Below are 19,719 nucleotides of genomic sequence, written 5' to 3' on the forward strand. Positions count from 1 at the left end.
AGGGCCCATGCCAGCCCTGCTCTGCTGGCCATCTTGCTGTGTGACCTTGGGGGTGGTCTTAACCTCTGTGAGCCTCCTTCAGCAGGAGGGGCCCTGCTTTCGGGTTTGACCCTTTCTGTATCGCTCCTGAGACTCTGACCTGTCTGTCTTTGGGCTCCAGCTTGATTCCTCTCCTGCCTTCTTATCAAGGAGGAGCCTGTGGCCCCTCCCACAAGCCCAGCTACCTGCAGGGGCCCTGAGTTCCTGTGTTGCCCTCGCCAGTTGTACAGGTTGCACTCAGTGTGGTTCGCAGCCCTGACAGTCCTGGCTTGCCAGGGTCCTGAGAGAGTCAGGCCCTTTCTGGCTGCTTCCTCAGGCCCGCTGCCCAACCCGCCTTTTGCCCTCTGCCCCAGTCTTTTCTCCCCCACATTCAAGCTTCCATACCTCTGGCCCCCAGTGTTCCTCCCAGGCCCACCTGCAGATGGGCACTTGCTGGCTCTCCTGGTCATTGCTCACACAGTGGTGTACAAGATAAACAGGCATGCCCCTCACTCTCCAGGGGCTCAAAAGTCCCTTGGTCCTCTCAGGCCAACCATCTTGCTTGCACTTGGCCTTTCTCCACCTTATCCCCAGGGGCCTCTGACCAGGACAGAGCGTCTCGAAGCCCTGCTGCATGCTGGTCTCGCCAGGCTTTCCACAGCAGGGTGGGCCAGACTGGGCCAGGCCACTGCTAAGAACACTGAGAAGCTTGCTCAGGAGGTGCTTGACCTTGTGGAGCGTGCTTTGCCCCTCTGGAACCCTGCCCCAACAGGCGGACAGGATGCCCTGAGCTGTGGGTACGCATGGGAAGTGATCACATTAAGCCCTGGTTATTGGGAGGTGCGTGTAGGAGGATGGAGCAAAAGGGGATCTGTGGTGTCAGGGAGGGTCCTGAAAGGCTGTGTGCAGGTGCTCAGAAGCCACACCCCCACTCTGTCCCTCCTGGGCAGGCTGGAAAACTCAGGCTCTGGGAAACCAGGAGGGTCCCTGGAGTCAGTTGCTTCTTCCCACTGCACCACCCAGCTTCTCCCCGGGCTCCTGCTCCAGCCTGAGGTCTGGGAGGCCAGAGGACACCTCCCTGCACTGGGCCCCACATGCAGCCAAAGAGCGAGGCCTGAGACCCCTGGCGCAGCACACCTGGTTCTTGCACCTGATTCTGCCACTGCTACCCTCTCGGGCCTCCGACTGGGCCCTATTTCATCCCTTTTCTGCTGGGACCTCTGGGACAGTCACCACAGCCTCCCCTGGGTTTGCAGAGCCCAGTGTTCTGGGGCTGCGCAGCTTTCCTCATGTCCCCCAGCAGGCCTCTGTCCCCCCAGCTCTCCTCATTGTCTCCCTAGGGGGAACCCTAGGGCAGAGGAAGCCATCCCTTTTTACAGAAGGAGAAACAAATTAAGACTCACTGAAAGCTATCCTGAGCTGGCCAAAGCCTGGGCCTCAAAGGTAGAGCCCAGGGCTACTTCAAGGCCCTTGGAATAACCCTTCACTTCTGGAGCTGGGACCTGAGGGATGTGGTCCAGAGGCAGCCGGGGCTGCCGGGTGCCTGACCAGGAGCACCTCCAGGCTTGCCGCCGGTTTGCCAGCTGCGGTCGTGCGTGGGCAGAGTGTGTGGGGAGCCCCAAGGACACTCACTGCAGCCCCTCTCCCTGCGGCAGTTTCAGAGCCTTGCTGTGCCCTGGTCTAGAACAGCAATCATGTGGGAAATCTCAGTTTCTATTTATACACGGACATGTTGGGAAAGACGGTGTGCGCTGGCATCAGAATCGATTGGGGACTGGTAATTAATTTGTTTAGACCTTAATTAATTCTCCAGTTCTTTCTTATTTGTGGACTGTCACGCTTAATTGCGTTCAGGAGCTTGAGCTTGGAGCAGGCCCTCCATTAATTGACATGCGGTTGCTGTGAGGTAGAAGTTAATGGTTTGGGGAGCTGGGCAAACAGTGTAATTAAAGGTCAATTGAGGAGGCATCGGAAAAATACAAACCTCCTCGTCCGGCCACCAGCCTCCCTGAGCAGAGTCCATTCCAGCGGACGCAGGCCCCACAAACAGCCTTCACGTGAGGCCTTGGCGTGGGGGCTGGAGTGGCCAGCATGAGGGAGTTCCAGGTCCCCGATCTCATGATGGGGTGCGCCCTGGCGAGAGGAGTAGACACACCTTTTCAGGAATGGGTGGGGCCAGGAGCTGAGAGCTGGGGACCCCAGGCGTCACCTGGCAAGCATGGCTGTGTCCCCAGGCTCTGAATGTGTGTGTGGGGGGCAGGGCAGGTGACCTCTGAAGGTCACCCCCATGCTGGTTGAATCTACCCTGAGCAAGGGACAAGCAGTGTCCTGTGCTCATAAACACCCCAGTGTGGGCTCTGAGCTCCTAGATGGGGAGACCTGAGCCTCAGCACCAGCCAGCCGACTCCCAGCGCAGGGAATAACCTTCCTGCGGGGACCGGAAATGCCAGCCTCATCATCCCTTTGCCGGGAAATGACTTTTTCCTGTGCTGTCTACGGCAGTCCCTTATGTTAAATGTCACAGCTTATTTCATCGCCATGAAAAAAAGCTCTGTATTCACCAGTGAGTCTATTCCTCAGGATGTCTGGGCAGCCTTTGGGAGAAGGTCTTCTGTTCGTTCACACCAGTGTGCCACCCATCTGTCCCCATGTCCATGCTGCCCTTGGCCCCCGGGCCACAGAGGTCTTGGTGTCATTGATTCCCCCATCCTCTTCGCTGCTCCTGCCTTGGTGCTCAGTCTACCCTGCTCACCTCACCTGGAAGGTGGCCATGGCAGTGTGCCTGAGCCCCAGGGGTCAGTCCCAGGCCTGCTCCCCTCCAAACCCTCCTCCCCTGTGATTAGAAGACAGCAGGGTGAACCCCTATATCAGCTGTATCCTGGGCCTCATGACTAACACTCCCCCAGCCCACGGCAAGGTTCCTCTGGAGGCCTATGAGTCCTTTCCTTGACCTGACCGCAGGGCTTGCCCCTGCTCATACCCCATCCTAGTCGGCGTGAATCTGGGGACTCCCCTCCTGCCTTTCTCCCTGGGCCCCAGGCCTTTGCACACGGCCTTCCTTCCCTGGAGTCCCCACACTTACCCACTACCTCAGCCCCACCTTCTGTCTGCCTTCCCTTGGCTGCAGGCCTTTGTTTCTTGGATCACTATCTCCTCCAGGAAGCCCCCCCCCCTCCGGTAGCCCCAGTTGAGGTTAGACCAGAACACCCTGTGTGTGCTGGTGTCTATCTTGGAACTGCCTGTCTTGGTTTCCAAGTTTGCCTCATCGGACTGGGAGCTCCCTGATGATCTCATTCATCACCAGCCCCCAGGCCTCCTGAGTGCCTGGCACAAGTCGGTGGTCAGTGTTTGTCCAGCAGTCAAGTGGGTGCTTTGGTAGAAGAGGTTTGAAATTGGACATCCATAATGGAACCCTTCCCTGATGACCATGGTGATGAGATTCCGAAGCTGCTTGGACATTTATTCTGGGCTTTTTGTTATTTTCTTCATTTTTAAAATTGTATTTTGAATGTTCTGTTCTCTCATACAAGTTTTCATTGTCACTGTAACCCATCTTTCTGTAGGCAGGCTAGGGTGGATGCCCCGTGAACTCCCCACTTACCAGGTCCTCCTGGGCGTGTTGGATTTGGAGGAATGGCTGGGCTGGGCTGGGCTGGGTGCCAGGATCGGGGCAGCCCCAGATTGGCACTGACCCTCTGTGTGTGTCAGGCCCCACGAGGACATGGGCAGCAGGGCCAGGTCAGCTAAAGGGAAGTCTCCGGCGGTGTGTCCCAGGGCTCTGTCTTCCGTCGCCCCCTTCAGTGATGTGTACAACTGCCTTGGTCAGAGGGAGCCTGTGGGTCACACACAAGAAACAGGGGCAGCAGCTTGGCAGTGGTTATGAATTCACGGGCGGGAGTACCGGGATCCAAGAAGACCTCACGAGGTTCGATGGAAGACTTGCTGTCGAACAAGCGCAGTTGCTCAAGGGTTGAGTGCCGAGACCTGAGGTGGCCAGAGTACTTAGGATAGAGACCGGGGATTCCACGGGCTGTACGCCCAGAATAGGTCCACCGTGTGGCTGTGGCGAGGCCCACTCAGCTGTATTCCTAGAGATAGAGCGCCCAGAACAAAGGAGTCTGCTTAGTTCTGGACTTCACACATCCAGAGTAGTACCGGTAGGTGGGAGCCCAACAAGAGTAGCAGGATCTTCTGAAAACCTGACAGTCTGTTATTGGAAGGAGCTACCTGACTCCTCCGTCGGGCAAGTGTCTGAGCATCAGCCTGGCCCAAAAAGCTGTGAGGGCCACTCACGTGTGACCAAGTCACCTGTTTCTGGTTGCCCAGGATCTGGCGTACAGTAGGTGCTCAGTGAATGCTTATAGATGGCCTTCCAATTCAGAGATTTCATAATTCCTGAAATCGGAGGGACGGGAAGTCCAGAGACAGAGAAGGTGGGGAGGCACACAGCAGGGGAGGGAGTTGGGAGTTTGGGAGAGAGGAGAGGAGAGGGCACATTGGGGCCTTGGGTATTAGCTTAGAGTTAGAGCTTGATCTTATGGTAAGTGGAGAACCACTGAAGAATCTCAAGCTTGGGAGCGGCTGTGATAAAAAGGGAGCTTTCCAGAAGATGAATGTGTTAGCAGGAAATCTTTTATTAAGACATTGAACTTCACAGTCAGCCTATACCTGGAATTACAGGCTGATTTTTCAATCCAGAAATTCCCCACCCTGAGTGTATGACACTTCAGTATGGGATGTGAAACTCTTCAAATTCTCCAGGTATTTAAAAAACAAAAAAATCTGTGCCGTGTAGCCCTGCCGCTGAGGCAGAATAATGGCGAATACCATGAAATGAAGCAAATATTAGGGTGTGCATCCTCATTGATAATTACCACCTTCTAAAGGCATAGGGCTGCATTCCTGTGTGATTCGAGAAGGTGAGTGCATGTGCGTGTTGAAGGTGGTGATGTACATGTACGTCTCCTTGTAAATCTGTAGACCGTGTCTGGCAGGGCCCTGGGAAGCTGGCGACAGTGATCGCCTGTGGGGAGGGGAACAGCGCTGAGGGGCAGGGGTTGGAAGGAGACTCACTTTGTGTTATTTGCACTTGTCCATGATTGAAATTGTTTACTGTGTTCATGTGTTACCTGGAAAACAGGAGAGCGAATGGGGGAGAGAGAGAGAGAGAGAGAAAGAGAGAGGAGAGAGTGGAATCAGGAGAACTTGGTCCAGTGTCAGTCTGGAGCCAAGAGAGGAGCTCAACTCTCCTGGTTGCCATTGGTGTTTTCTTTTTTTAAATAAAAATGGTTCTACTTTTTTCTGATAATACACTCTTGCTATAAAAAGTTAAATAATCCTATTTCTCTCCCCAGAAGTAAGTTCGTTGTATATCCCTCCAAATTCTAGTAGACATCTAAAAGTGTAGGATCTCTACCTATATTATATCCATATAATATGCATGTGTTTAATACAAACGAGACCCTACTGTGGATAGGATCCTGCAGGCCGCTCTTCAACCTCACAGTAAGTTTGGATGTCTTTCCATGGCAGCCATGAAAATCCATTTTAGCAGCCACAGTAATTTGTTCTGTGGCTTTTTAAAAAGTTATGAAGTATTATTTCAGACACATGGAATATTATAGGAGAGAGAGAGGTAAAATGCTAGATGCACCCAAAGCCTTCTTTGCCCTTCATCTTTTTTATTCTGGTTTCTTCTTTCAGTCCCCGGGGCAGGCTTGCACTCTCCCCATTTTTATATTATATCATATGCGTATTTACGATAAGCCAGAAATAGTATCGTTCATGTGTTTGTAAGTTTACATTAACGGTCGTACTGTACATGTCCTTTTACACCCTGCTTTCCATTGTGGTTTAGAGATTTATCCGTGTTCATACCCATCCATTCATTTCAGCTGCCCTGGGCATTCTACTGTGTGACGATTCCACAGTTGATTAGTTGGGCACGTCTAGGTTGTATCCAGTTTCTCGTTATTACACGTGGTGCCGCACTGAACAACCGTGCGCACGTGCCCGTGGGCACACCTGCAGGAGCTTCTTCTCCGGGGCAGAGGCTTTTGAACGGCCACGCGGGGAGTCTTTTCAAAATGCTGAGATCTGGGTGGTAGATTTGGTTTCAGCTGTTGCAGCCAGAGTTGAGCATTGCCCTTCTAGCGTCTGTACCTAGAAATGGCCTGAGCGCCGCGGGGGCTGCGCGTCTTGAGCTTTGCTAGATATCGCCAAATGAGGGTCCCGGCTTTCACTGTGCCTGCAACGTTCAAATTGTTGCTTCTCTACATTTTCTCTAACATTTGGTAGTATCAATCTTTTAGAAATTTTGTATGTACGAAACGGTTCTTTTCTTATTTTAATGTGCATTTTTCCAATTTTCAGTATGGTTGAGAACCGTAAGTGTTTTGGGCATTTGGGTTTCCAAATAAGAGGGAGGGAGGGAGACAGAGAGAGAAATGAGAGAAAGAAAGAGAAAGAGAGAAAAAGAAAGAGCGATGAGGAGATTCCTGTTTCATTCCACACACAAAAGTAAATTCCAGATAAAGACGCAATGTGAAAAGTAAAGTGTCACAGCTTCTAGGAGAAAATATAGATGAATATTGGAGTAGGGGTAGAGTCTTGAAGACACCTTAAAAAGTATATATATCAGAGAAGAAAGGAGTGCTTGTGTGACTACATTTTAAACTATATGACAGAAGACACCACCACAAAGTGAGAAAACAAGCCACACTATTTATAAACCATTTAACCAATGAGGATTATCTCAAAAACATATAAAGAACTCCTGTAGATCGATTATTTCCTTGAATTGAAAAACCTATTTTGACTATTAGTAAGATTGAATTTATGTTCATTGATTTTTGAAAACATTTTTTATGAATTCCTACTCAAATATTTTTCAGTAATTTTTATCACTATTTCTTCTTAATAATTATTAAAGCTCTTTATACATTTTGATGGACTTTTGGCCGAAAGTAACAGAAACCCTCACTCAAACTGGGTTAACTAGTAAGTAAAGGAATGTATTTATTTATTTATGTACTTTATTTTTGTTTAATTCCCTCACCTGTTTCACCCAGTCCCTAACTCCCTCCCCTCTGACAGCCGTCAGTCTGTCTCTGTATCTATGAGTCTGTTTCTGTTTTGTTTGTTAGTTTACTTGGGTCACATATAAGTAAAATCATATGGTACTTGTCTTTCTCCGACTGGCTTGTTTCACCTAGCAGCATGCTCTCTAAGTCCATCCATGCTGTCACAAAGGGTAAGATTTCCTTCTTTTTTTAGGGCTGAGTAGAATGTCATTGTGTAAATGTACCACAGCTTTTTTTTTATCCACTCATCTACTGATGGACAAGTGGGCTGTAAATCTTGGCTAGTGTAAGTGACACTGCAATGAACACACGGGTGCTTACATTCTTTCAAATTAGGGTTTTGTGTTTCTTTAGATGTAGTCTCAAAAGTGGAATTGCTGGGTCAAAAGGCAGTTCCATTTTTAATTTTTTGAGGAAATTCCATACTGCCTTCCACAGGGATTGCACCAGCCTGCATTCCCACCAACAGTGCACAAAGGTTTCCTTTTCTGCACATCCTCACCAGCACTTGTTGTTTGTTGATTTATTGATGATGGCCATTCTGACTATCTCATTGTGATTTTAATTCGCATTTCTCTGATGATTATGACACTGAGCATCTGTAGAAAGGAAATTATTACTTTACAAAGGGTGAAGCATCCAGAGCCCTTCCTTCCACCTCTCTGTCAGGGGCTTCATTTGCAGGGTCGCTGCTCCCTTCGCAGTCATATGTTGGCATCAGTCATCCAAAGGTCACATCCAGACCCACCACTGCCCAGAAGACAGGAGGCACTATCTGCTACCTCTTCTTAAATAAGAGGAGACCTTTCCCAGAAGTCCCCTGCAGACATCCCTCACTGGCTAAGATCAATCACATGTTCCTTTCTTAACCAATCACTGGAAAGAAAGGGATTATTACAATTAGTTTAGACTAATCTTTTGAGTAGAATACCATATTTTGCCATGTATAACACGCACTTTTTTGCCCAAATTTTTGAGGGGAAAAATAAGGATGCACATTATACATAGGTGGTACTTCTTCCATGTCTATATAAATGTTTGTAATTCTTTAATTTATGCTTATGCACTGAAAGTGTAACTCTAGAAAGCAATAACAATATCCGTATGTTCAAAAATAAATGCTAAAATTCTTTTATAAAACAAGTACCTAATATAAATAAATAAATAATTGAATTAAAAAAATTTAAGCGAAAGGCGGCTTTCCTGAAAGTTGGGGTCAAAAACATGGGTGTGCGTCATACATGGCAGAATGCGGTGGCTGTTGAGTCGGTCACCGCGGCCCTCCATAGGTTAGTCTCAGTAGTTTTTTTGTTACATATAATAAGTATATTTTCCCATTTCTTATAATACAGTTCATGAATAGAGATATCGAGTGACACATTTCTCTATTCTGAGATGTCTCTGCTATAAGAGGCATTAATATAATCACCATTCAGAAGAAGAGAGGACTGTATTTCGTGGTCATATGAAGGAGTAAACGAGCATTCACTACACAATCCAAGTCACTTTCTCCAACACCACAGAGTCTGCGTCTCAGCAGCCTTCTTCATATTTTCCAGTTCTCTCTTGCACGTCTGTTGTGGGACAGCATCCTGACCACCATTGCTTTTTGTAATTCCCACCTCTAATCTTGACCCTTTCGGCCCCTTTAAAATCGACAGTATAATTTCAAAGCATGCAAAAGCATATTGGGAATTTTTTTGTCTGCAGTTCCTGTTTGGTTAAACTGGCGGTTTCATTGTTTTTTCTTTACTTGCAGGAAAAAATACTCCTGAAGTTAATCAGCTGCTTCAGGTAGTTTTTGACACATAGATGCTTAAGTGTAGGACCCACCGGTCCCTGCTGGCTTTCGGTGTTTTATGATCTACCTCAAGAAGTTTGGCTATTTCTTTTCAATTTTTAAACAAGTGAAGCATGATTATATTCTCATTGTGAAAATGCACATAGTCTAGAAAAATTTAGGTTAAAAAGTGGAACTCCTTCAACCCCCACTCCCAATTCACAAACTTCGTTTTCTTCCCCCAGGAGATCACGCTGTGTGGTGGGTAGCTTCCAAAACCTTACTTGTGGATTTATGTGCACACAGATGTGTGTATACCAATTACGAGGTTTTTACATTCAGTAAACCATTCTGTACATGCTCAGTAGCCCTTTTCATGTAAGTTTGTTTTGGAGAGCTTCCCGTGTAAATTCCGTAAATGGTGGACATTTAGGTTGTTTCTAATTATTTGCTCTTACAAACAGCGCTATAATTAACATCCTTGTAAATGTCTCTTTGTACATATGGGCAAGCATTTCTTTAGGGTAGCTATCTATGGTTTGGCAATTTCTGCCGCCTTTAATTGCAGTGCCTGGTATCTGGCAGACGATCTTCCGCATGTACAATAACTTTTCATGCCTGTGCTCCATTATAGTGTAAGTTTTAAAAAGAAGTTCTAGGCGACAATTAGGAATCTAAGTTTAAGTTCAAATTCTGTGTGGATTGCTGTGAGCAACTGAAGTGACACTTGAATAAACATCTATACACATGGCTAAGTTCACGCATGCACAAGCAGCTGTGGGGAGCAGGTGCGGTCCCCCTCCCCCAAACACCCATTGTAAGGCACACCATGATTTTGAAAACATTAAAATATGAGAAAATGCATCTTAGACTAGAGGAGTCATGGTGTTTTGTTTTCCCTAAATGAATAGCCTATTGCTTCACCCCCATATTTGAGGCATCCTTTCCCTGTAAGTTGATACAGTTGCTTTACCACAAACTCAACAACCATAGGCGGTGTATCTCTGGGCTATAAATCTCTGTGTGTTCCTCTGTGTCTGTGCCAGTGCAGGGAGCAAGCTCTCCTGTCGTCTTACTTTTGAGGACTTTCTTGCACAGTCATTTTCTGTCTTCTGCAGAGCACTTTTTTTTTTACGCAGGACACTTCACTAGCTGTTCACAACTGGCATGATTTTGCGTCACGATGGGTCTGATGTGAGAACGTCAGCAGCAGTCAAGACCGTATTTTCCTCGGGACTTGACTGAGCTTGCCATCAGCACGAAGCGATCTCTCTCTCATCCCGTGATATGTCCCAGCGTCACTGCTCCAACATCAGTTACGCCTGAGTCTTGAGTGGTGTCAGTCTGAGTTGAAAATGTGCCAGCTTTCCTAACATTGTCTGTACCAGACTGCTTCATTAACCTGCCGATACTGTCAATGGTAGATCTCGCTGGTGTACTAGAAAGAAGGCTTGTGTGGCCCGTGGTTGGCCTCTCTCTCTCTCTCTCTCATTTGCTTGGCCTCTTAGTGTCCCTGACTCGGGAACTGGACTTGTGAGGAACGGAGTGAGAGGGACCAGGGAGAGCTTGAAAAGGATACGGCAGAAGTGAATGTTCTGGATGAGATCATGGAAAGGAAACGGCTGAAACAGGCCAGCAATCTCACTGCCCAAAGGCAGGGATGGCAAGTAACCTGTGCATACATCAGGTGCCCCATAAATGGGCAACCGGTACACGAAGTCGCCAGAAGAGGTTACAGGGCATGTGCCATTTGAGTAGGCAGTAAGAATGGGGGTGTTCCAAGGGGTGAGCCTGGGGGCTGCCATCATTTTGGGGTGGCTTTTAGGGTTTTCTGTCTTTGTGTTCCACCCAGGCACCTTAGATGAGAGGGCAGCTTGGTCATTCCGGGCGATGTCATTCTTGGAGGGACTGTCTGAAGGGAGGGAGGCTGGGTTTTCACTTCCTTTCACACTTGATCTTTCATGTCAAGTCATTTTGTGTTTGAGCCAAAGTCCTTCTCCGTCCAGGTGTGGCTGCATTGCATATTTGAAAACTGTGGAGAGTAAGCGAGGTGCCACCATGAGCTTAGGGCTGGTCGACCATCACCTCCAAATCCACACGGTCTCTTCTCTGTCTCTTACACAACTCACACGCAACTGGAGCGACAGATGTCTCAGCCCTTCCTGGCCTTGTTCGACCTGGCGTGAGCACAGGTTCAGCGGCTGTGAGCCCAGAGATCCCATGGAGACGCTTCATGCAGCCCCTCCTTTTACACCCAGGGAAGTGGGGAAGGGAGTTGAGTTTGCAGAGTGAGCTGGCAGCTCCTGGCTTGAAGCAGATGCTTGTCCCCTGGCCCACGTTCCTGTAGCCTTTCTTTCCTAGAACAGTGGTGGTGGAAGCTGTTCTCGGAGGGCAGAGACTGATGCCTTTGAGAGCAGAAACCCAGAATGTGCTCTCCAGTGGTTTTGTTGGGTCTCCTGGGAGCTGCTGGCCTGGCAGCCCAGGGGGTAAAGGATGTAGAGCATTCCTGCGGCCACTAAAGGGCAGGTCACTGACAAACAGGCCAGGTGCCTTCCTTCCCAAGGCCACTGTGGGGGCCCTTTCTGGTCCTGAGCCCTGGGTATGGGAGGGGGTGCAGGAGCAGGAGCTCATCTCTGAGGGTGAGGAGCGGGAGATTTGGTGCCAGGATTAGAATGCAAGCCCAGCCAGCCCAAAACTGGGGCTCCCAACCTTTCTTCCTTGACCTCAGATTCACTTTCCTAATTCTGTTGGTCTATAGAGGTGTGTGACACTGTGTTTTTCAACATCAGCACCGCTGACATTTTGAGCTGGACCATTCTTTGTTGTGGGGGCTGTCCTGTGCATTGTAGGGTGTTCAGCAGTCTCTCTGGTCTCCCTGCACTAGATGTCTATAGCAACCCCCCCCACCAGATCACGATAATCAAAGATGTCTCCAAATGTTGCCAGATGTCTCACAAAGTCACCCCTGGTTGAGAGCCCCTGTGTAAGACAGGTGTGCGTGCCTGCTGTGTGGATGAGAGTGGCCTGGTGCAGGGGAGGCCTGCCCATGGTTAGCACCGAGGCTGTGTCTTGTGGAAACACGAGAACTACTCAAAGATGGCATATGTGCCGTAAATACATTTAAAAACTGTCTGTGGTCTCCTGCTTTTTCTCTCCAGAGACTGCAGAGCCTCTCGGTCTTCCCCTCTGTTTATTCCACCGCCCCCCCTTCATTGAAAATGGAGGCTGGGGCTCAGAGACCCCCAGGGGCTCAAGCCACCCCTTACCTGCAGAACCCTGTCCCCCAGCTGTGAGCCCCCCGGACCCCTGAGCTCCCCAGCATTGGCTCAGGCATCAGGAGCATCTGCAGTCCTCCTCCCACTCCACCTGCCCACTAGGCCCTGCCGCCCTCCGGCTCCCCAAACCCTGGTGCCCCCCCCACTGGAGGGAGTGGGGAAGCAGCAGGTGTTGATGCTAATCAGCGTTCACAGCCCAGAACTGCAGTCGCTCCCAGGCTCACACACTCCCCAAAATTAAACACTCATTATACAAAATTAATTGACATTAATTAGCAAAAATTAAAACTTTAAACACAGCAAGGCGCTTGGTGGGGAGGAGTGAAGCAGGCGGGCTCCACATTTGTCACCCCCTACTCCCCACCCACCCACCACCCCCAAGTTCCCCCACCTCCATCCTGGAGCAGGGTTGCAGGAGTTCAGGCGAGGTTAGTGCCCACACCCAGCCTAGGGCCCAGGCCCAGCCAGGTGAGTCCCAGGTGAGAGGAGCTGGAAGAGGCTCCTGTGCTAGTCACCGGCTGATGGGTGGCCCCCAAACTCTGGCATCCAGTGCTTCACTAAGGAGCCAGGAACTGTGGCCCCCTCAGCCCAGATCCCCATGATCTCAGCTCAGATGGGTGGCCATGGCCAAAGGAAGAAACCAACCATGTGAAGCAAGAATGTGGAAGATACTCCTGTGGCTTTGCCTGACCCCCACCCGCTCTTCCCCATCTCCTGGGTATCCAAAGGATCAGGCTCCGTGGCCTTTCAGCTGTGCCCCACTTCGCTTTGTGACCTTGGATGAATGTTCCCCCACACACACACCCTGAGCCTCAATTTTCCATCCATATGATGAGGGGGTGGTGCTGGGTGAGCACTGAGGTTCCTGCTTTGGCTGCTCTGGCACCTGCTGTCAGGCAAGCAGATCTCTGGGAACTTGATTCACTCTGAGGAGCAAGGGGCTGAATGTGGGGGGCTGGCATTTCAAGAGGATGCCCAGAAAGATGGCCCAAGGGACTGAGTTGCTGATGGAGCATCGGGCACCAGTGGGGGCTGTGTCCCCGGGGTACACAGAGAGCTCCCCCAGTTGGGCATCCATTTGGTCTGCCTGCCGGGGCCAGCCTCCTTGATAAGTGATGGCTCTCCAAGCCCTGAACTATTTCCTGTTCCTCCCTAACACTGGTTATTTTCCACCTTTGCTCACCAGGCCGACAGGCAGCACATCCACACTTGCCCACTGCGTTTGAACACGAACTTGGCGTCTATTCAGAATGTTGCTTAGGCTATGGAGGCTCAGATGAGGGCGGAGCCCAGTGGTCTCCACCAGGTAGAATGCCATCCCCACCCCCCTCACTCCTGCTCCCTGCTCCCCTCTCTCTCTCCAGCCAGTGCCAATATCTGTAACGTGGTCCTGATGCGGTACGGGGAGCTGGAAGAAGGGATCGATGTCCTGGATGGTGATGGCAACCTCGTGGGCTCCTCCAAGATCGCAGCCAGACATGTGGGTCCTCTCAGGCTCGGGGGCTGGAGGGGGACAGCAACAGGGAGGCTGGTGGTTTCTCCTAAATGTTTTCACTTCTCAAAGGCTGTTGTCCGCAGTGCCCTTGCTTTGTCCTCGTAAACCCTCCTCCTCACCCTACCCCCACTGCCATCTGTGTGAGCCCCAGCCACGCCTGTCCCCCGAATATCCCTGTTTCTCTCGAAATGCCCTTTCCTCACCTCTGTGAAATGTCCCCATTGCTTGTCCTAGCCCCTCAGGACCCAGCTTCTCTGATCTGTTAATTGGCGAGGGCAGAATAAACCCCCAGAACTTTCTCCTCCCTCGTAGGGTGTAGGGCCTAGGACCCTGCCCCTGGGCCTTCACTTCCTCTTGGGTAAGAAGAGGAAGTATAGGAACAGGTGCCCTGTGGTTCTGTGCTAAGAAGCACTTCTGTAGTTGACACCTGACTAGTGAGTGAGTGTAGCTAAGGTGTAGGGATTTCAGGCCCTGAGAGAGGTTGGGGAAGAATATTCTCTCACAAGAAGGCCCCTTTTTACTTCTGGCTTCAGCTGCTGCACCCACTTCAGCAATTTAATTTTGTTTTTTTTTTTTTTAATTCCAGTGTGTTTGTACATCTCCCTCTGCTTTTCAGCCTTCCTCCTAATGGTGATTAGTGGCTCTTCCTTCTCTGGCTTCCTGGTGCTGGGACAGGGTTCAGCTATGAGGCAGCAGAGCATTTCCCTCTGCTCCAGGCACAGTCCCCCCTCAGCTCCCACTGGGGGCCCGAGCCTGAGCCTCGTCTCTGTCAGTGAGGCCTTCTCCATAAGCCTCTCACGTGGGAAGACCCCTCTCTCACCCCAGCCCTCCCCTCCCCACTGTCTCAGGGAAAGTGAATGCCCAGCCAAGGCTCTCAAGAGACAGGGGCTCAGGTTGACAATGCCGACACCGTGTCCTCTGCTTCCTGCACACTAGCTCGGGGCCCCATCATTCCCACACCTACTGGGGAGACTGAAGGGACCCTCTCCCAGGCTGTCCTGAGGCTGATTATGAAAGACCCAAGTTCCTTGGAGAAATTTTCAGTCCTGAGCTCATCCTCAGAAGGGATTTGGCCTCAGTTTCCTACCTGATACCAACCTCCTATCCAACCCTATGTTCTTTCTTGACTTGCTGTGAGGAAGGCTGATGGTGTCAGCTCCTCCTTCTGGTCCAAATGGCAGGGCAGCCGAATCTCTTCAGCAGCCCCGGGTGTTCTGCAGCCTGGCTCTGGCAGCCCCTGGCTGTCTAAGGGAAGACCCAGGGATCTGGGGCTATGCCGGGAGCCAGTGGGGGTAAAGGAACTCCCCACAACAACCATCAGAGTGCAGACCTGTCACAGGGCTGTGCCCTGACTGTGCTTCCCTGCCCAGAATCCCAAGAGTTCCCGGAGCCAGGCCCCAGGCAGACCCCGTTCGAAGACTGAGCAGACACTCAGCAGAAACATCTCCCCCTTTGAAAGCCAACCTCTGGTCTCTAAGACTCATCCAGAGCCAGGAGATGCAAGGTCTTTAGAATCTTTGTCTTTAAGGGATGTCAAAAAAAAAAAAAAAGTAAACCCCGGAATCTCTGTCCTCCCACTGCACCAGAGGTTCCCTGGGCTCAGCAGGCCCAGCTGTTTGTTCTGGCCCTCCCAGTGCCTGCTTTATTTACAGAAACCCTCCAGGTCTCCACCGGCCACCCAGCCGGGCCACCTCCCTGGGCACAGGCCCCTTCCTGGGGCCGATTCTGTTGCCACCCCTCCTCTACCCGTGGCGGGTGATGGGGCTCTGCTCTTCCAATGTGTGTGGTGAGGAGAAGGGGCTGACTCTTCTCGGTGGTTTGGAATATGGCCCCGTGAGCAGTTCCATGGATTATTCCCCTCAGCCAGATGTGTTCAGCAGTGACAGGCTCACCTAGGGGCTCTGGGGTGGGGCTTGCTGCCAGGCGGCTGTCCCTCAACCTGGGAGCCTCCGCTCACCACAGCCTCTGCTTGCCCCTCAGGCCCTGCTGGAGACGGCGCTGACACGAGTGGTCCTCCCCATGCCCATCCTGGTGCTTCCTCCGATCGTCATGTCCATGCTGGAGAAGTGAGTCGGGGCATGCAGGACAATGGGGCCACCACTGGGGAGGAAGGCTGAGGGAAGGGGACCATCTGGCCCAGGGCAAGGGATGGGGGGCAGCTGGCAGCCTGGCAGGTTTGTTCAGCCTCTCCCATGCAATGCTACTGGAATCTGTGAGAACTTACGACTTTTGCTGGGCAGAACCCTGTGCTGGGTGCTGGGAAGGCTGGGCCTGCTCTGAGGAACTGGAGATTCGGGGGGTGGGGGGCTGTGTGCATGTGTGTGCGTGTGTGTGCGTGTGTGTGTGCGCGCGTACGTGCTCCGTTGGTGCGCAGGGTAGGACCAGTTGTGAAGATAGTCTAGGGCTGTGGTAGGAAGACTGAATTTGCAGCCAGCACCACCCCTTTCAGGCATCTTCCTCACGGAGCCTCAGTTTCTCCATTTGCAAACCACAAAGAGTACCAACCTCCCTACCTCCCTCAGAGGACATTCTGAGAACACATGCTTGTCATGACGGTAAAGAAATAAGGGAACACAATAATAAAAACAAAGAGTGATTCTATTAATTAATGGGTGTGAAGCTGAGTCACGAAGACTGAAGTGCTTCTAGAAGAAGCTGAGCAGGGAGGGAGGGAGGACCAGGTCCCACGTTCACCTAGACGGGGCGGGCCCTGAGGATTAGCAGGATCCTGGAGGGAGGGAGTGGGAAGGGTCTAGAGGAAGAGGAGTCTGCAGGTGCAGGTAAAAACGCAGAGGCGCCTGCTGTCTCCCTCCTGGGGGCCCGGCCTGGGAGGGCGTCCCTCCCGCAAGGCACGTTTGGGCTTGGGGCCATCTAGGATAAGGACAGGGTTGGGGGCACTCCTTCTGGGGTTCTGGAGCAGGGTGTTCTCCTCAGGTTGGAGACCTTATTCCCACAATACAAATTATGATAACAACTAATACTAATTAAGCACTTGACTACACCGCAGTCCTGTCTCAGCCAGGCCTCTGCGCAAATTCCATCTCCAAGAGGCCCTCCCTGACCACCCTGTGGAGATAACAGACACCCCTCTCCCCTCACACTGCCTTAGTTTTATTCACAGTAGTTAGCCATATCTGAAGTTCTTTATCTACTTGTTTACTATCTGTCTGTTCCACAACAATGTAAGTAATCTCCATGGAGGCCGGTAAGTTCCTTTCACTTACTGCCCTGCAAAGCATTTAGCCCAGTTCCTAGCACATAGTAATGCCTAGTAAGTATTTGTTGAATGAATGAATGCAGTGAATCAATTACCCTTCACAACAGAGCAATGAGGTAAATATGCTCTCTGATTTCATGGATGAGGAAAGAAAGGCAAAGGCTTTATCATCTGCTTACAGTCATGTGCTAGGTGAGGGCTGAGCCAGGAGTGGCCCGGGAATATGGCTGCAAAGCTGTGCTCTTCCTCCCACACTGGCTGCCTCTCGGGTCTTCAGATCACATCACCTAATCAGTGTGCCTTTGGGTCCTGCCCTGCAGGTGACTGGGGAAGGGCGGAGCTTGGGGCCTGACCTCAGAAAGCCTGTATTATGATAAGGGAGATGGGTGTGACGTGCACACAGGTCAGCTGTAGGTAGGGTGAGGAGGAGTGTGCTCAGGACCAAGGTGACCTTGAGGGGAGGGAGCATTACAGGCCAGCAGCAAGGAGGGCTGGTCCAAGGGAGAGGGGCTGCCGGTAACCATGAGAGCGAGGTGGGGTTTTGGCAGAAGGGGGGTGTCTGGGCATCATGTGTGCCGTTGTGGAGACATCAAGGGGTCCAATCTGCCAGAAGCCAAGTGCGCTCATTGGGGCCGGCTGAGGAGGGGCCCTCTGTCCAGCAGAGGAGATGATCCCTCCCTCAGCCTAAAAGAGGCGGGGGGGGGGGGGGGGGCACCTGAGCAGGGGCATGGTGTGGTGAACCCTGGGATATAAGAAAGTTAGTCAGTCTCATTTGGACGTTGCAAAACTAAACAGATCCTGGGAAAGCAATTCCTTGTGTGCCCCAGACGCTTGTATGCGTAGCTGCCTTGTGAATTGAGGCTGTCCCCGAATAAAAGCCACTGCAAGTACACACAAAGGACACCATGGGACAGGTGAGGGAGGTAGCTTCTGTCTCCTAGGCTGCTGAATCTGGAGCCTGGAGTTTCCTGGGGGGTATACGTGGTCTGTGATGCCTTCCCGGTTGGCACCTGAGCGGGGTTTGCAGAAAGTGGTGCTCCCATTTTCTACACTTGTCTTTGGGAGACATGGAGGTAGGGTGCAATGGTTCTACTTCTGAACCCCCTGGCCTGGGATCTGCTCAGAGTCTGGCTGCTATGAGTCTGGCTCAGCTCAAGTCCAAAGAAGGCCCTTGAGTATATAGAGACAGGTTGGCTTTGTACTTGCTTGGTCCTTCCCTGCAGCCTCTTGAGGGTCCCTAGGGAGGAGAAAGAGTCCAGCCCGGGACATCAAATGAAAAAGACCCAGTTTGTGCCCTCAAAGACTTACTCATTCACAGATACATGAGGGGGAGCAGCAAGACTGGGTGGTGGGCGGGCCAGTGTAGCAGCACTAGCTGAGACTCCTGGTAGGAAAACGACATCCGGTCTTGCTCCACCACTTTTGGGCCAGGCTGGTCCAGGGGACTCCCTCAGCCTCAGTTTCCCACGTGGAGAGGGATGACTCTGCCCGCTTCTCCACGTTGTTCCCTCCAGCTTTGCATCCAGCAGGCCCTTGGGTCCTTGCAGGGGTCTCACCGAGCACCCCATAGCCTTTCCACACAGAGCTGCCAGTGGCAGGGCCTCTGCCAAGGAGCCTGGTGGGGGAGGCAGCCCCACCTTCGGGAGCCCGGGTTGGGTGAGAGAGTCAGGACAGCCAGGGAAAAGACAAAAGAACGCTTACAAAGCAGCCTACTTGCAAATTAATGGAGCGCAATCTCAGACTGCTCCAAGTGCTGAGGGAATGCACAGCAGTGGAGAGACAAGCTGTTGTGGGTTGGGCTGGGACCAGCTTGCTGCACCCCTGGCCTCAGTTTATCTCTGTGAGGACCCTCAGAGGTGATGACCCTGGGTTTCCTGTGGGATAAGAGCGGTGGCCCCTGGGCATGTTCAGGTATCTCTGAGACTGAAAGGAAAAGTGTGTGAAGTCAGAAGCAGAGAAGCCTGGGCTCCCAGCCCAGAGCATGGGCCTCCCTCTGAGGGGGTGTCCACTCCCCGCAATGCACATCCTCTCACCCTGCATAGCTTCACTGTGCTGAGGAGGAAGCTAGTTGTAGACCCCAAGCTGGGAGATCAGCCCCTTTCCCCATAATCTCTTCAACTCAGAGGCAAATGCAGCAGCTCTCTCCCCTAGGCCCTGGAGCTCACCCTCCCAACCCTTGGCCTGGGTTTCAGCTGGGTCTGCCGTTCAGACCACACTCTCCATGGTGGTTCTGGAGGCCACTCCTGCCTCCCTCATTCCTTGGGATCCGGGTCTTTCCTTTCTCCCAGTCATTTGCACATCTCTCCATCTGCATATTTTAACTCCCCCAGCTGCCTTTCCAATCCTCTCTGCCATCTCCCTCTCCTCCCCTCCCCCTGTCCTGCTGTGTTCCCTCTCCTGCTGCTCTGGGCTGGGACTGGGAAGCCCCTGTTTGCCTGCAGTCTCAGGCCTGCCTCCTCCCTGAGTCGCAAGCCCAGGCCTCGGACTTCCTGGACCCCCTTCCCAGTGGGGACTTCCACCAGCCATCCTGAGAGAGGAGCCAAGGTCACAGCCCCACATGGAAGGGGTCTGTCTGGTGTCAGTGCCAGGAGTTCCCCAAAACTGAGTTCATGGCCTGCCCCTCACCTGCCAGCTGCTTTCTCCCTGTCGCCTGCCTTGCCCTTGGGGCTATGCTTCCAGGGACTTCACCCTCCTGTCTTGCTCCCCCTGCTCTAATCCCCCTCAGGGACCGAGGTCCTGTTCACAGCCACTGGGACCGGAGGGCCACCCGCCTTCCAAAGCCTCTTGAGGGCTGGGGCTCCAGGCCTGTGTGCAAATCTCGAGAGTGAGCCCTGTTTCCCGTCTCTTTGTCC

At 51.8% G+C, this 19,719-nt stretch overlaps 1 protein-coding gene across 6 annotated transcripts in view; it reads left to right on the forward strand.

The window, feature by feature from the left end:
* The window catches only part of SFXN5 (sideroflexin 5), a 100,471-nt gene that overhangs the window by 62,387 nt on the left and 18,365 nt on the right, over window positions 1-19,719 (forward strand). For 2 of the 6 annotated variants that reach the window (XM_053924761.2, XM_053924760.2), the window contains exons 11-12: window positions 13,342-13,461; window positions 15,631-15,716. In XM_053924761.2, the coding sequence (XP_053780736.1) occupies window positions 13,342-13,461; window positions 15,631-15,716 (206 nt within the window). Of the gene's footprint in view, window positions 1-13,341; window positions 13,462-13,519; window positions 13,636-15,630; window positions 15,717-19,719 lie in introns of all 6 variants that reach the window. The other 4 variants (XM_053924762.2, XM_024552694.4, XM_045189362.3 and 1 more) reach the window with 2 other exon arrangements.

The sequence above is a fragment of the Desmodus rotundus genome, chromosome 5, assembly GCF_022682495.2.
Source record: "Desmodus rotundus isolate HL8 chromosome 5, HLdesRot8A.1, whole genome shotgun sequence".
Classification (NCBI taxonomy): domain Eukaryota; kingdom Metazoa; phylum Chordata; class Mammalia; order Chiroptera; family Phyllostomidae; genus Desmodus; species Desmodus rotundus.